At 39.6% G+C, this 15,968-nt stretch overlaps 1 protein-coding gene across 7 annotated transcripts in view; it reads left to right on the top strand.

Moving 5' to 3' along the window:
• The window catches only part of ryr2a (ryanodine receptor 2a (cardiac)), a 160,382-nt gene that overhangs the window by 77,752 nt on the left and 66,662 nt on the right, over nt 1–15,968 (top strand). For 4 of the 7 annotated variants that reach the window (XM_047817486.1, XM_047817485.1, XM_047817484.1 and 1 more), the window contains 12 exons: nt 1–52; nt 431–526; nt 3,536–3,654; nt 4,187–4,320; nt 4,928–5,169; nt 5,282–5,474; nt 6,383–6,599; nt 8,332–8,436; nt 10,483–10,586; nt 12,868–12,951; nt 13,483–13,642; nt 14,416–14,563. The exon at nt 1–52 is cut by the window's left edge and continues 84 nt beyond it. In XM_047817486.1, the coding sequence (XP_047673442.1) occupies nt 1–52; nt 431–526; nt 3,536–3,654; nt 4,187–4,320; nt 4,928–5,169; nt 5,282–5,474; nt 6,383–6,599; nt 8,332–8,436; nt 10,483–10,586; nt 12,868–12,951; nt 13,483–13,642; nt 14,416–14,563 (1,654 nt within the window). Of the gene's footprint in view, nt 53–430; nt 527–3,535; nt 3,655–4,186; nt 4,321–4,927; nt 5,170–5,281; nt 5,475–6,382; nt 6,618–8,331; nt 8,437–10,482; nt 10,587–12,867; nt 12,952–13,482; nt 13,643–14,415; nt 14,564–15,968 lie in introns of all 7 variants that reach the window. The other 3 variants (XM_047817480.1, XM_047817482.1, XM_047817481.1) reach the window with 1 other exon arrangement.

Below are 15,968 nucleotides of genomic sequence, written 5' to 3'. Positions count from 1 at the left end.
GAGGCAGGAGAGGCCTGGAAATCCATCCTCAACTCTCTCTATGAGCTCCTGGGTAAAAGTCCTTTGTCTCTTTAATCCAACATATTCAACTCACGTAACTATGACCAAAACTATAAGATTATGTGCACAATGTCAAATTTATATAGTGTAAGATTAACACTTGGTCTAAAAATCTACCTGCTGAAAGATACAATGAATGCTAGGCATTTGTTTCATTCTACGTAGCTGAATGTGCAGAGTAACCACAAAATGGTTGTTGAGATTTCAAAATGTCTATCACATCGAGTGACAATACAGCTCCAAAGACTATTGTCTTATCTGGAGTATCATCATCAGGGTCCTTCTGACAATTATTCTTCATTAATTATTAAAGAGTAAAGAACCTGAGTTATCAATAAAATTCTCTCTTCCTCTCATTCCCTTTCTCTAGCTGCTCTGATCAGGGGTAACAGGAAGAACTGTGCTCAGTTTTCCAGCTCGCTGGATTGGCTAATAAGTCGTTTAGAGAGACTGGAGGCCTCATCAGGTATGCAGTAAAAATGACCCACCGTTCAAGCAGATACACACAGGTTGGCGTTAAAGTCTTTACTGTAGTATTTCATCAATGTGCTGTCTTTATCCACACTTGTCAGCGTAAATGTACCCCATTTGCCAACGCACAGCCCGTAAATTCCCAGTCCGTCATATTTTACTGGAAATGATGTCATATTAAAACCACAGCATCAAGCACTGATTATGTCTAATGCAATATAATATATCAGTGAAATCTTTTTATTATTTATTTATTTATTTTTTCCAAGAAAATATTCAGCTACATTCTCTGATAGGTTCTTCACAAGGAGAAAAATAAACAGATGTACACCTCTCAGATTTGGTTGATAGGCCAAGACATATTTGACATTTTTCATTTTTGGCCAGACTGTTCTGTGACGAATGAATGAAGCTGCTGATCAGTCTCTCCAGAGGCTTCTCAGTGACTCACAGACTCGCAGAGTGAAAGACATGAATGCTGATGAATATCTGCTTGGGTGCAGATAAACGTGGGATGAGATGAAGCTGGAGTGTCTCAGAGATGGCTGTGCTATAGAGAGATGAAAAACCGCTCCTTTCTCTCATCACAGATTTATAGTGAGGATTTAGTGCCTGCTCTGTGCTGTTGCAGTATGATTTACTGATGAATGTGAGAGGAGGAAGATCAACATGTTTGTGGAGATTTAAGAGCAAGAGGTAGACATGTAGGAGAAAAGCCAGATTGAGATTTTATTGAGACAGATTTTTTATGGAAAATTGAACAATGCGAAATTTGACCACCATGATGCTAGCAGTTAGCTAAACCACATTTTGAGTTATTTGACTAGTTTGTTTACAAATATTATAGAGGATGCAAGCTGTTCTTCAATTATAGGTAACATCTGTGGTGGTGAAGTAAACTGGAGAAGGACAATAACAACAAAAGTTGTTTTGAATTGAATTGAAAAGTTGAATTTGGAAAATAAGGCTTCACAGCAAATCAAAGAAAAAACAGCGAACTAAGTGCATAAAACCTGGAAACAATGGAGAAGGATAGCATTGATAAGAGAGGTACAGAAACGAGAGAGAATAATAACACATGGTGCACGGTCACACATTATTAATCTGTAACAGTTCTAAATAAGCTTTGCAAAGGCACACATTAGACTTTTGCTGCACATCAGTTCACTCTAAACCGCTAAGAACACCACACAGCAAAATAAAGAGAGTGCAAATATACAGTATACATTTTTATGCCTGAGTGCATTGAAAGGAAGAACGAAGAACATCTTAATGTGTATGTGTTTGTTTCTGTATGTATCTGCATTGTATTGAATGGAGTTTGTTTAAACTAAAGTTGTGCATAACACATTCTCATACACGTGATAAATGGAGATGTTGTTGGCGGTTTGTGGCGGAGCTGTTCATGGTGCTGAATCGATGCTGATTATGAGTATGTTTATATGTCTGCCAGGATGGTTAGGTTTTGAAACACATTTCATTTTATAATATCTATTTTTGGTGACTACACATTTAATAGCTCACCAAAGCCTGTACTTTCAGTACTTACACTGTTGAAAATAATCAGCACAATCATGTTGGTATTGGTGATGGTGTTCAAGCTATATGTAAAGCACCGCTGTAGACACACTCTGGCTTTTTTACAAACCCATAAGGGCATATCCTCGATAGTTAGCAAAAATGCAGAGAAACCAGCATGCGTCTTTAGTAATTTGTGCCACACCTTGTGTAGGAAAAATAAAGGTGCATGAATCAGCAGGACTGGAGTTTTAACTGTTTTAACTGACTGGAGTCAAAATGTTTCTTTCAGTTAAACAATGCAGCATCTTTAAAAACAAAGGGCCAAACTGTACAGTGTATTTCTAGTTTGATATTGATATGAAATGATATTATATGATAATTTTCTCTGGAGCACTATATGTTGAATATTTCTCTTTGTACAGTATATACATGAATCCTTTTGCAGATGCCAAGGGTAGTTCCTGATTGTGTCTGAGATCCATGTATGGATCATTTAGCATTGTACTGCGAGGCTATGTATAGCTCTCCTGTTCTGTGCTGTCATTCTGCTGCTTGGCGTGAAAATGAAGCGTTTTGTCCCAACAGCAGCCCACATGCATAAAAGAGCATTTAGACCAAATGCGAATAAAATTACCTTGCAACACGCCACCTCACAGAATTGCAATAGGACACAGAAATTCAACAGTTGCCATGTTTTCCGATATTAACTGAAACACTGGATACCCCCAACCCCAACTTAGTTTACGTTAATAATCTGTGGTTTCGTTTGGATTTTTCTGTAAAATTGAAAGATTAAAGGTAAATGGAGAATGTCAACATAAATACAGTATATTTACTGTACATTACTTCTATGAACTCAAAACTGGAATTCTAAAACATCACACCATACTCCCCACATTGTTCCTTTTCAGGGTTGGCTGGTCTGGTTCCCAAGAAAAATATCTTTTATTTTCATTTCTTCTGCCACTTTGCTGCCCCAAACTGCAATCTGAAAATACACTTAGCAATCTTATACGATCTTGAACTTCCTCTAATGTTTTCGGAAGCACTTAATTGTGATGGACAGCAAACTGCTAGTGCCCATGCTTTTTTTTTTTAATGAATCCATTCTGCTTGCCTTGCAGCCATTGACAATTAAGTTAGACATGGAACATGTGCTGGTGGTTGAGGACGTTTAACACCTAATGTGAAATAAGGTTAAACACGTTATTGGTATTTCACTACCTTCCCTTGACTTCTGGAGTATCTTGTCATGTCCGTGACTGAAACCAGTTCCTAGAACACAGTTCAACCTACAAATATGACTGTGAAGGACCACAACACACTGCCATCACAAACAGCTATGCACAATTATAGCCTCAAAAGTGTAAAAAGCTCTTTCAGTTCACACTCACTTTGGAAAGTATACAATACACTGTTGGTTTTCATAAGTCATTAACAAACTGCTTTAGTTTCTGGATTAAATGTAATCTTTGCACTGCAGGGATCTTGGAGGTGTTGCACTGTGTACTGGTGGAGAGTCCTGAAGCCCTAAACATAATCAAAGAAGGACATATCAAGTCCATCATCTCACTGCTGGATAAGCATGGACGCAACCACAAGGTCTGAGGCAGACATGTTCCTTCTTTTCAATCATTGCTCAGTGTCAGTCTCAGCTAGTGTTTGTGTGACAACTTTGATTTCATTTATCTTAGTATGTGTGTCTGAGACTGATGTCCACTCATGTTGGCTATCAGTTACATCATTTTGCATGATGGATTATTCGCCGCAGTAAGTTACCCATCACGCAGCGAACAGTGAAGTGATTAAACCGTCCTCTTCTTGAGCGCAGCTGTTTCATTTGCTAGGACAGTAATATTTGGAAATCTTCCTGATCTAGGAAAAATGGTCTTTTGTGTGCATGTAGTACCTGCTACCTTTATTAACAATGTCTAACATAACAAACAGACATGAATTTACTCAGGCTTAAAGAAAGCGAACATGAATGTATCATGAACATGCCTGCAGTTACTGATTTGCTTCTAAATGCTGAACTGAATAACGTCAGTCTTTCAGTAAATGTGCATGCGCCGTTAATGTCTATAGAAGTGCGTTAAATGCGTGTAAGACGTTCCCTCTACTGTGCTTGTCTTAGGTCCTGGATGTGCTGTGTTCTCTGTGTGTGTGTCACGGGGTGGCAGTTCGCTCCAACCAACACCTCATCTGTGATAATCTGCTCCCGGGGAGAGACTTGTTACTGCAGACGCGCTTGGTCAACTACGTGAGCAGGTGCATTTAGTTTTACAAGCATCATCTCACACACACACACACACACACACACACACACACACACACACACACACACACACACACACACCTTTCGCCATTATGGTAATTCCATTGTAGTAAGCAGAAGTGAAGAAAGTCTCATTGTGAAGTTCGAGTTAAATACAAATTATGTATCTGAGACTTCACGTGACACCCATATGTTTTTGAAAATCCCATTCCAAAACTATTATTAATAAAAACAATATTAATACAGCGTTAGACTCCTATTTGCTGCCATAACAGCCTCCATTCTTCTAAGAAGAAATTTGCACTAGATTTTGGACCGTTGCTTGGCGGAATTACTCGATTCGTCCATAAGAGCATTAGTGAGGTTAAGCTCTGATGTCAGGTGAGTAGTTCTGGGGCACACTCGGTGTTGCTGTAGGGTTATTGTAATGCTACAGCGAATAGACATTCTAAACAATCCTATCTTTCCAACTTTGTGGTGAACATTTTTGGAAAGGCACTACAAATACTTTTAGTGACATGGTGTGTATATAGCAGCACATATTTCCTGTAGAGATGGTTGTGTAGGAGCCATTTGTGGATTGTTCATTTTTTCCCACAGCATGAGGCCAAACATCTTCCTGGGGGTGAATGAAGGCTCAGCGCAGTACAAGAAATGGTATTATGAGCTGATTGTGGACAATGTGGAGCCGTTCGTGACAGCAGAGGCAACTCATTTGAGGATAGGATGGGCATCTACACCCGGGTACTCGCCTTATCCAGGAGGGGGCGAGGGCTGGGGGGGCAATGGAGTCGGAGACGATCTTTATTCTTATGGTTTTGATGGCCTACACCTGTGGTCAGGTGGGGATAAAGTCACACTTACTTTCTAAATAAGGACAAATTGATTATTTATTTTTTTTGCAATTGTTTTTTTTTTTTTTGCGATTGTTGATGTGTGTTTGCTAATGTGCAGGCTGCATTGCTCGGACAGTCAGCTCCCCCAATCAGCACCTACTCTGTGCCGATGATGTGGTGAGCTGTTGTCTGGATCTCAGCGCTCCCAGTATCTCGTTCCGCATCAACGGGCAGCCAGTTCAGGGAATGTTTGAGAACTTCAACACAGACGGCCTTTTCTTTCCCGTAGTCAGCTTCTCTGCTGGAGTCAAGTAAGTGTTTATTATGCAGCTGAAATTATATTAAAATTATATAACACATTTAGGTGTATTATTTACTATATTACAATGTAATAACCCAAAAACATGATAGAATTACAAGGGTTAGAAAAATATTGTGCAGTTAAGTAAAAGTCTACACGTAATGATGCATCTTGTGTGTATTGATGGTCAGTTTAAGATGAATGACTCCACAGTTTGTCATAATGTAAATAAGTAATGCTACATAATTACCCAGCATTCCCTGCAGTGCCAGAGAAATTGCTTTTTTAATTGGTGTATAAATAGTGCACTGACAGTTCAAAAAAGTTCCGACTTAAAAGGTGGCCACTTGGAGACATTCATTTAGCAACTAGATTAATATTCAATTTAAACTCATTTAAATCATTACATTTGTTGAATCTGCAGTCAATCTAACAATCCCAATGTTTACCTTTAACTTGATTTCTCCAGAAACAAAATAAGGTTGAATTCTTAAGTCTCCGATGCTTTAGTGCAAAGAGCTAATATAGAACTACTCATTTCACTAGGGTTTTCAGGGTGAATCCTTTCAGTTCCTGTTTTGTTATCTGGTGCAATATCTGCTATGACCAGGTTCATAATTTCACCTTCCAGGGTTAAAAAGGTTTCTAGCAAAATGTTCTCTAAAGATTCAAAAACACTATTGATTTCAGGATTAAAGAGATTAATTATTAAATCAGATTAAATTATAATAATAGATTAATTTAGTATAAGTCACAAGGGGACTACATCCTGGGTGCGAGCACCTTACCTTTACATCTTGTGTTACGACTCTAAAACATAATGAGACAAAATTCTCAGACTGTTTATAAGAAAGTGTTTTCAAATGGCCTTTTGTAAGTATGTCTAATATAAATATGTTTCCTCTTCTTTCACTGTAGAGTGCGCTTCCTTTTGGGCAGTCGACATGGAGAGTTTAAGTTCCTCCCTCCAACAGGTTATGCACCATGTTTTGAGGCTGTGTTACCACGAGAGAAGCTCAGAGTGGAACACAATCAAGAGTACAAACATGACCATGGTGTGACCCGAGACCTTCTGGGGCCAACACCCAGCCTGTCCCAGGCTGCATTTACCCCCACACCTGTGGATACCAGCCAGGTACACACTCCTATTCAGGTACACACTCTCACACAGCACTAAACAGATACACACTCCTACTCAGGTACACACTCCTACACAACACTAAACAGGTACACACTCCTACTCAGGTACACACTCCTACACAGCACTAAACAGATACACACTCCTACTCAGGTACACACTCCTACACAGCACTTAACAGGTACACACTCCTACTCAAGTACACACTCCTACACAGCACTTAACAGGTATACACTCCTACTCAAGTACACACTCCTACACAGCACTTAACAGGTACACACTCCTACTCAGGTACACACTCCTACACAACACTAAACAGGTACACACTCCTACTCAGGTACACACTCCTACACAGCACTAAACAGATACACACTCCTACTCAGGTACACACTCCTAGACAGCACTAAACAGGTACACACTCCTACTCAGGTACACACTCCTACTCAGGTACACACTCCTACACAACTCTAAACAGGTACACACTCCTACTCAGGTACACACTCCTACACAGCACTAAACAGATACACACTCCTACTCAGGTACACACTCCTAGACAGCACTAAACAGGTACACACTCCTACTCAGGTACACACTCCTACTCAGGTACACACTCCTACACAACTCTAAACAGATACACACTCCTACTCAGGTACACACTCCTACACAACACTAAACAGGTACACACTCCTACACAGCACTAAACAGGCACACACTCCTACACAGCACTAAACAGGTACACACTCCTACACAGCACTAAACAGGTACACACTCCTACTCAGGTACACACTCCTACTCAGGTACACAACTCTAAACAGATACACACTCCCACTCAGGTACACACTCCTACACAGCATTAAACAAGTACACACTCACAGACAGCATTAAACAGGTACACATTCCTAACCAAGTACACACTCATAGACATCTGTACTCAGTTACACACTCATAGACATCACTAAACAGGTACACACTCCTAACCAAGTACACACTTATACACAGCATTAAACAGGTACACACTCCTACACATGTACACACTCCTACACAGCATTAAACAAGTACACACTCAAAGACAGGATTAAACAAGTACACACTCATAGACAGCACTAAACAGGTACACACTCCTACTCAGGTACTCACTCATAGACAGCACTAAACAGGTACACACTCCTACTCAGGTACTCACTCATAGACAGCACTAAACAGATACACACTCCTACTCAGGTACTCACTCATAGACAGCACTAAACAGGTACACACTCCTACTCAGGTACTCACTCATAGACAGCACTAAACAGATACACACTCCTACTCAGGTACTCACTCATAGACAGCACTAAACAGATACACACTCCTACTCAGGTACTCACTCATAGACAGCACTAAACAGGTACACACTCCTACTCAGGTACTCACTCATAGACAGCACTAAACAGATACACACTCCTACTCAGGTACACACTCCTACACAGCACTAAACAGATACACACTCCTACTCAGGTACACACTCCTACACAGCACTAAACAGATACACACTCCTACTCAGGTACTCACTCATAGACAGCACTAAACAGGTACACACTCCATACAGTATATAACACTTGCAGACATTGTACAGAGTATCCAGAGTAAAGCAGACAGATTAGGAGCAGCACTGGAGCACATTGAACTGTATTTGTGTGTTAATTGATGAAGGTAAAGATAACCTGTGATGAATGCATATGTATTTTAGATTGTGTTGCCCTCTCACCTTGAGCGAATCCGAGAGAAGTTAGCCGAGAACATCCATGAGCTCTGGGTCATGAACAAGATCGAGCTGGGCTGGACATATGGAGCGGTAAGTTCACCAAATAATTAAAATCAAAATATTTCACTTCATATTATGTCAAAACATCAAAACGGTCTGCACAAAAGTATCTAACCAAATGATTGACGGCTATGGGTTTATTGTTGTCTAAAACGGATACTATGTGTACTACAGCTGAGATAATGATCCCAAAAGATGCGGTTTCCCACATGATGGTTGCATGTCTTATTGTAATAGCTTTTCCCAGCATGAAAACTAATGTGAGATTGTGAACAGCTCTGAACACATTCAATTTATTAGCCAGACTCTGAAGTGCTGTAAAGAGTTTGCATGAAATGAGTAAGCAGAAAGGAGGCCAACATGGTATTTCTAGTTCAGCTCTCTGCTCCAGATACTGTAAATACTTGACAAAACTAGATCTTTCAGTAAGTTATGAATACATTTAGCTCCAACTAGTGTCGTTGCCGTTAACACTCTTATTCTCTTAGCACTCTTATTGTCTTTACATTTAGGTCTGTGCTCTCTAACATAACATGTAGGTAAGAACAGGATTGCAGTTGCCTCTCAGATGTCCACAACATTAAATCTAACCATAAAACTGTAAAGCGCAAATTTCTTGTTCAATATTCAATCACTGTGATGAAAGCTGGACAAAACACAACAAGCTGTGTTGTGGTATGAAAACAATGTACTCTTTTATATCATTTGGGTCTCAGACATTCTGATCATATGATCACATTTAAATCATGTTTTCAGTGCATCTTTGGTACCTTCACACCTACATGTGCTCATCCCTAGGGGATATGTGGCTAAGGATAGAGACACAGTTTGAGAACTGAATGTTTCCCTCTGGCATTAAATCAGTCATTTGTTTGATATGTGCAAAAGTACACAGGGACTCTGGATATCAGGATTTTATACGCAGTTTCCCTGTATCTTAATATCCTAGTTCTGATGAAATTCAGTCTCCCTCCTCAGTCGCCCTCCTCTATCTACAATATGCAAGCACACACGCACGCACACATGCACACACACACACACACACACACACACACACACACACACACACACACACACACACACACACACACACACACACACACACACACATATATAATGATTATATAGCAGAATATTCTCTGTTGTTTCCTCCCCTCTCTCTCTCTCTCTCTCTCTCTCTCTCTCTCTCTCTCTCTCTCTCTCTCTCTCTCTGTCTCTCTCTCTCTCTCTATCTGTCTCTCTCTTTCTCTTTCTGTCTCCCTCTTTCTCTGTCTCTCTCTCTTTCTCTCTCTCTTTCTGTCTCCCTCTCTTTCTGTCTCTCTCTCTCTCTCTCTCTCTCTCCCCCTCTCCCTTTCTCTCTCTCTGTCTCTCTCTCTCTCTCTGTCTCTCTCTCTCTCTCTCTCTCCCCCCCCCCCCCCCCCTCTCAGCGGTACTGAAGCACAGATCAGGTGGCATCTTTTTGATTGGCTGTGTGATCTATTATTGTTACAGCTAATTAAAGTCACAGCATGGTAGAAAGATGGCTTGCTGCCCCCTCTCTATCTGTCTGCCTTTTTTCCATAATACCTACACACATACACTCTCTCTCTTTCTCGCTCAAACATGTACACACACATTCAGTCACACGCAACCATTGCTTTCAGTTTTCCAGTGAAGCTCCCAGATCTGCTTTGCTCTCTGTGTGTTTTCCTCCTCATGCACAACTGTTTCAGTTCACAGGCACTTAATTAGCTAATTTGTTGTGTCAAGTACAAGAACATGAAAGTAGCAGAGTTAGATTCAGTTTTTACGCATTTTTAAGCTTTTTTCTTTGTATTTACTTGATTTCTTCTTTGTTTTGTATAACCTGACCGTTTTGCTGTATTATTTTAAGAAACAGGATATAATTAATGCTAAAGACTTGACATAGAAGTGTTATTGCATCATACTGCATAAGAGCCTATTAGCTATCAGTATGCAAACGTGGGCTACAATACATACCCTCTGTCTGAAGATGACTGATTGTGTTGCTATGTCTGTATGGTTTGATGGTGTACTACCCATGATTACTAACCACCGTCTCTGTTTGTCCTGCAGGTAAGGGATGACAATAAGAGGCAGCACCCGTGTCTAGTGGAGTTCTCCAAACTGCCAGAACAGGAGCGCAGCTACAATCTACAGATGTCTCTGGAGACACTGAAGTATGTGTAAATTAATTAGCGCAGTAATAAATAGCAAAGCAGTTTAATCACAAGCTAAAAAAAACGACGGAATAATTATGATTTTCTGGATTTTAGGTATCAATAAAATGAATAACAAAGTACTCTGAACTCTGGTCTCAAGAAAAGATGAATTTAATAACTAAATCATGTAAAAAAAATAGTTTATTACATATTAACAAAACAAACAAACAAAAAAAAAACAAATATGCATATTTATTCTATTTTTTAATTTCTTTTTGTTTTATTTTCTGAAAAGAAGCTTGATCAAGTCAAAAATGCAAAGCTAAATACATTCGCAGACACATTCAGCCACTGAAATAGTGAGCAACCTTCTCAGCAACACCCGAGGACACGAGGCAGGTACACACTCCTACACACTATGCACTTTCACACTAGTCCTACACACACTCTCTCCTGGGCTGTGTTCACACCCACACATGTAGACTCCAGCCAGGTACACATTCTCACATACTACATTTAGAGGTCTCCCAGTTAAATGAGGCAAACGCACTATTTATTTATTCGTTTAATCTAGGATTAGCACATGTTTGGTGTTAGGCTAATTGCTAAATTAGCAAGAGCAAGTAAACATCACATGCTCAAGGGTGGAGCAAGTTTTCAATGTGCAGGTAAAGACATATCTGGCATGTAGCAGATGTTACTGTCTCTAAACAGAGTCACATGTTATTCCTCCTTTTCCTCAAGTCAATAAAACAACACAGAGCTAATTACTTCCTCATAATTTTGCTTTGGGTTATCTTTTTTTTTCTTTATTTTTTTTTATTTTTTTTACCAAAAAACATTGGCTATGCTAAATATCCCTGAAATAAAAGCTAAGATTCAAGATTTTGATTTGTCACGTACAAAGTTATACACAGTATACAACTTGCAGTTGGAACATTGTTATATGGTATGAATGTGTGATGCAAATAGCTCAGCCCTCTGTGTCATTTCATTTGGATGCTAAAGAGTTTTATCAATGAGGTTATAAAAACATTGAATTATTAAAAAAAATGATTACTGGCCTCCTGCTGATTAACTGATCCAGACTGAATGGGGTTGTAGAATACTTTGCACTCTCCAAAAATGCTTAGAAAAAGGTACCAGATAATTACTTTAAAAACTGAACAAAATGCACCTGAAACTACTGATGCTGTTGGAAAAAGCAAATCGATGTCACTTCAGATATTGCTTTCGTCTCATTTATTGTCAATTCCTTGTATAACCTTTGCCGTTCAGTACCGTATGTGTATTATCGTTAAACATTTTTACTGTATTTTCATGTAGGATAGGGTTAGGGTTAGGGTTAGATCTTAGTGCTGTAAAAGTGCCATACTCTCTCATTCGAATATGATATAAGGTCTGTGATGATGAAATCAAATCAAATCTGGTGTTGATTCAGGTGTTTGGACCGGGGGGGTCAAAATTCCAGGGTTAAGTGATAAAAAGCCTGTTCGGAATTTTATACACTGACTACATGGGAATGTGAAGAAATCTCTTGCTGTGTTTCATGTCTGCATCGCTGCATGAAGTTCAGCAATCACCCCATGTCAGAGAAATGAGCAATTTAGCTTTCTCACTCTCCTTCCTTCCTTCCTTCTTTATTCTCTCCTCAGCTCCATCTGGAGTTCATTACTCCTTCATTTAGGCAATGTTATGTTTTTGTGTGTGAGCGTGTGTGCATGAGTATATGCACCAATGTGTGAGAATCAACGTTTTGTTGTTGTTGTTTTTTTGTGTGTGCAAATTTGTTTCCCCATAGCAGTCTGATGCCTCTTAGCTCTGCTCTTAATTAAATGTCGTATGCGGTAATGAGTGTCAAACAGTGCAGCGCTAAGCTGGAGTAATACACTCCACTCTCAGAGTCACTCTTCTCCATCACGATGACTCAAATACGCACTAGAGGCCGTATGATTCAGATCATCACATACATTCACTCAGGAGCAAAAACTTTTTGTTGTTTACACATTATACAGTGCAGCATTTTTTATTGAAGAAATAAAAACATTTCAAAGCACAACCATTAATTTCTTCTTGTCATTGTGTTAGAATTGAAATTGTAAAATTTCTAAAAACATCACAAAAATAAAATTTCATATCATGGCGTAATTTGTTAAAAAATCAATCAATATCATCATATTCCTCGCTGTACATGTGTTCAGTTCCATAACTGTGGAAATTCAGAGGTGCTTGTCACTATTGTGGCGAAGAAGCTAAATATAATGGTGTGCTGTGTGCTTTATGTGGCTTGCTCCTGCAGGACGCTGTTGGCGTTGGGTTGCCATGTCGGAGTGGCAGATGAACGAGCAATGGAGAAAGTCAAACGTCTCAAGCTCTCGGCTAAGTGAGTGTCTTGACCTTGACTGACTTTGTGCTAATTTGAGACAAAAGGATGTAGTAATGTATTTTAATATATCTTGTCTATATAAAAATTTACAGCCAGCATACCTTAAAGCCCCATATGGTAACAGATAGACTGTTCTGTGCAAGCTGCCGAAGCATGATCAATGTCAGAAATGTGCTTCTTCAGTTTGGTATTGTATATGTGCGGTTTATGTCGATAACGTGTAACAGAATGTAAGTTCAAGTTAAATAAAATTCAAACAAAATTCTTAAATCACACGCTTGACTCAAACTACCTCTATATCTCCTGGATAGATCTATCCATTTTGTTTTGCTTTAGGGGCACCGAATGTAAAGGGTACACAGTATAGGTGCTGGTGGTTGTATATTAATGGCTTGATTCAGTTCAGAAGTTCAGACTCTTCTTTATTATTACTTGTGCCAGATGTCCTATATGTGTCTGAAGAATGTGTGTGTGTTTTTTGTATGTGTGTGTGTGTGTGTGTGTGTGTGTGTGTGTGTTTTAATAAAGATACATGCTGTCCAGTGGCTATAAACCTGCACCTATGGATCTGAGCCACATCAAACTCGCCTCTACACAGGAGGCCATGGTGGACAGACTGGCTGAGAACGCTCACAACGTGTGGGCCAGAGACCGCATTCGCCAAGGGTGGACCTACGGCATCCAGCAGGTGTGTGTGTGTATATGTGTGTGTATGAGAGAAGGGGTTTCCTTGCTGTTCGACAGACAGAGTAAGAGATGATCACATAGAGAGACGCGGAAACAGATTCCGATAACAGAGCTACCTGTACGATTGAACAATTAGCATCACCTAGTGATTTTCCTTAGTGCAGGACAAAGTGCAGAGAATAGAGAAAGAGACAAAAGAGAGAAACTGAGGAGTGATGACTCGGTGTCTGAGTGCCATTACTGTTGTCAAAGTTATTCATGGAAAGGCATTAAGGGTTCTGCACTGCTACATTTCTCAAACGATCCTGACACTCCGCATCATCTGACAGCACAATTGTCTTCTGCTGCAGAGTCTCATGACTAGGACGCTCTGACAAAACAAATTGTACAGCTCATTGTAAGCCATATCGTAACACACTGAACCTTGACATTTAGATGCAATATAATAATCAGACTCATGTTGAGGGTTGATGTCTACAACATAGTTGGAATACAGTAGTATTATATATAATTTATGTAATTAGTATATATATTTTAATAGATAATTGCTGTTGGGAGACTGCACACTTCTTTGACACATTTGGCAGTCAGAAATATGACAGAGTATAGAAGGGACAAACAACAGCACCTCCCTATATCTTTTGATTATATTATTTCTTTAATGTCAGCACTTGCATCATCATCATTATCCTGAGGAAAACGTATTTGCTGCATCCTTTATTCATGCGGAATACTGTTCTTTTTTTCTTTCCTTATCTCTGGCACTTCTTGTAGGATGTGAAGAACAAGAGGAACCCACGCCTGGTGCCTTATGCTCTTCTGGACGAAAGAACCAAGAAATCAAACAAGGACAGTCTGCGAGAGGCTGTGCGCACTTTACTAGGCTACGGATACAACTTGGAGGCTCCCGACCAAGACCATGGTATCCACTTTATTTTCAGCTGATTGAAAGTAGCCATTTCTCCTTGCAATATACCCTATATTACCCTGTAATATTGATCAGAATTAATGCCCATTGGAGTGAGATACATTTTCTGTGCCCTTTGGGTAGAAAATATTGCATACTTTCTCTGCCCTGTCAGTCACACACTAGCCAATCACGGGTGTCTGTGAGCTCATATACTGTATGTGAAAGGGAGCTGGTAGCGTTTTTCTCTGAGTGTGTTACACTGGAAAGATTTATCCCATTGTCTCAGAGGAAGCACACGTTACTTTAACCCACTCTGGACCCCCCCAACACAGTCTTATTGTAGTCTCATGACTCTGGTATCATTTGTCATCATTAATGGATTAAATTTGTGGATTTAGCTAATATATATTCAATAGCTGGCTGTACACAGTTCATAAATAGTACAATATCATTCCATTTGATTTTCAAATAAAACAATGACTTCATAATGTTCAGCAAAGGCGATTTATATGAATTTATTTTACTTTGATACATGCTCAATTGTAGAACTGAACTCATAAGGACTGTATGTACAGGTAATATAAAAAGTTAAAGGAAAAGGGTGACTAGAATATGCAGGTGGGTATGCTGTTGTGACTAAGTGGTAGCTGGAAGGAGGAAGGGAACTGCAACATGATCAAGGCTGTCAATCCCCTCACGGTGTGTATTTCCGGGAGCACTCAAGGCTCCAGAGGGAGTCTGGATTTTTCCTCACCCGTCTTTACCTTCTTTTGCTGCAGCTTTCTTCGAAATCAATAACCGCCTGAAATTTGACACATATATGTCTCTCGACACTGGGTGTCCTCCCTGGTGATGTTCTCCTGTCCATTAACACAGCTGTTTTCAGTATCTGCTTGTTTTTGTAAGGTTTTTTTTTTATCTTCAAAATGTAACACGAATATCAGGTGTGTTGGGAGCAGGGAAGCACTAAAGTGTACACAGGCTCTCCAAGACAAGGGTCGGGATCATGTGTGCTAGATATACATCTCCTTTGTTGTACAAAAGTTACTGATCTGAGAGAGTGACGTCTAACACATATTCCCTTCAAGACACATGCAGCCAGACATTGTCAACGATGATGTGTTTAAATCCTAGACTACAGATCCTGTTGCTTCTCTTTGATTAGAATGGCTAAACCTTAAATAGTTTTTCTCTCAGATTTCATTCTGCTGCTGATGGAAGAAAAGAGATTCAGTTACTCTGGCAACCAGTAATGGCTACACATTTAGGCCTTGCAGAAATAGCAGAAGGCTATTAATTTCATTCATCTTAGCATAAATAAAACACTCGAGGGCATGCAGTTATAAGAAAATAATTAACAACATGGAGGTGACATGTACTGATTTGAAGTATTCACTGTCACTATCTACGGCTTTTT

The sequence above is a fragment of the Tachysurus fulvidraco genome, chromosome 8, assembly GCF_022655615.1.
Source record: "Tachysurus fulvidraco isolate hzauxx_2018 chromosome 8, HZAU_PFXX_2.0, whole genome shotgun sequence".
NCBI lineage: Eukaryota > Metazoa > Chordata > Actinopteri > Siluriformes > Bagridae > Tachysurus > Tachysurus fulvidraco.
This window is presented reverse-complemented; position numbering and strand designations above follow the sequence as displayed.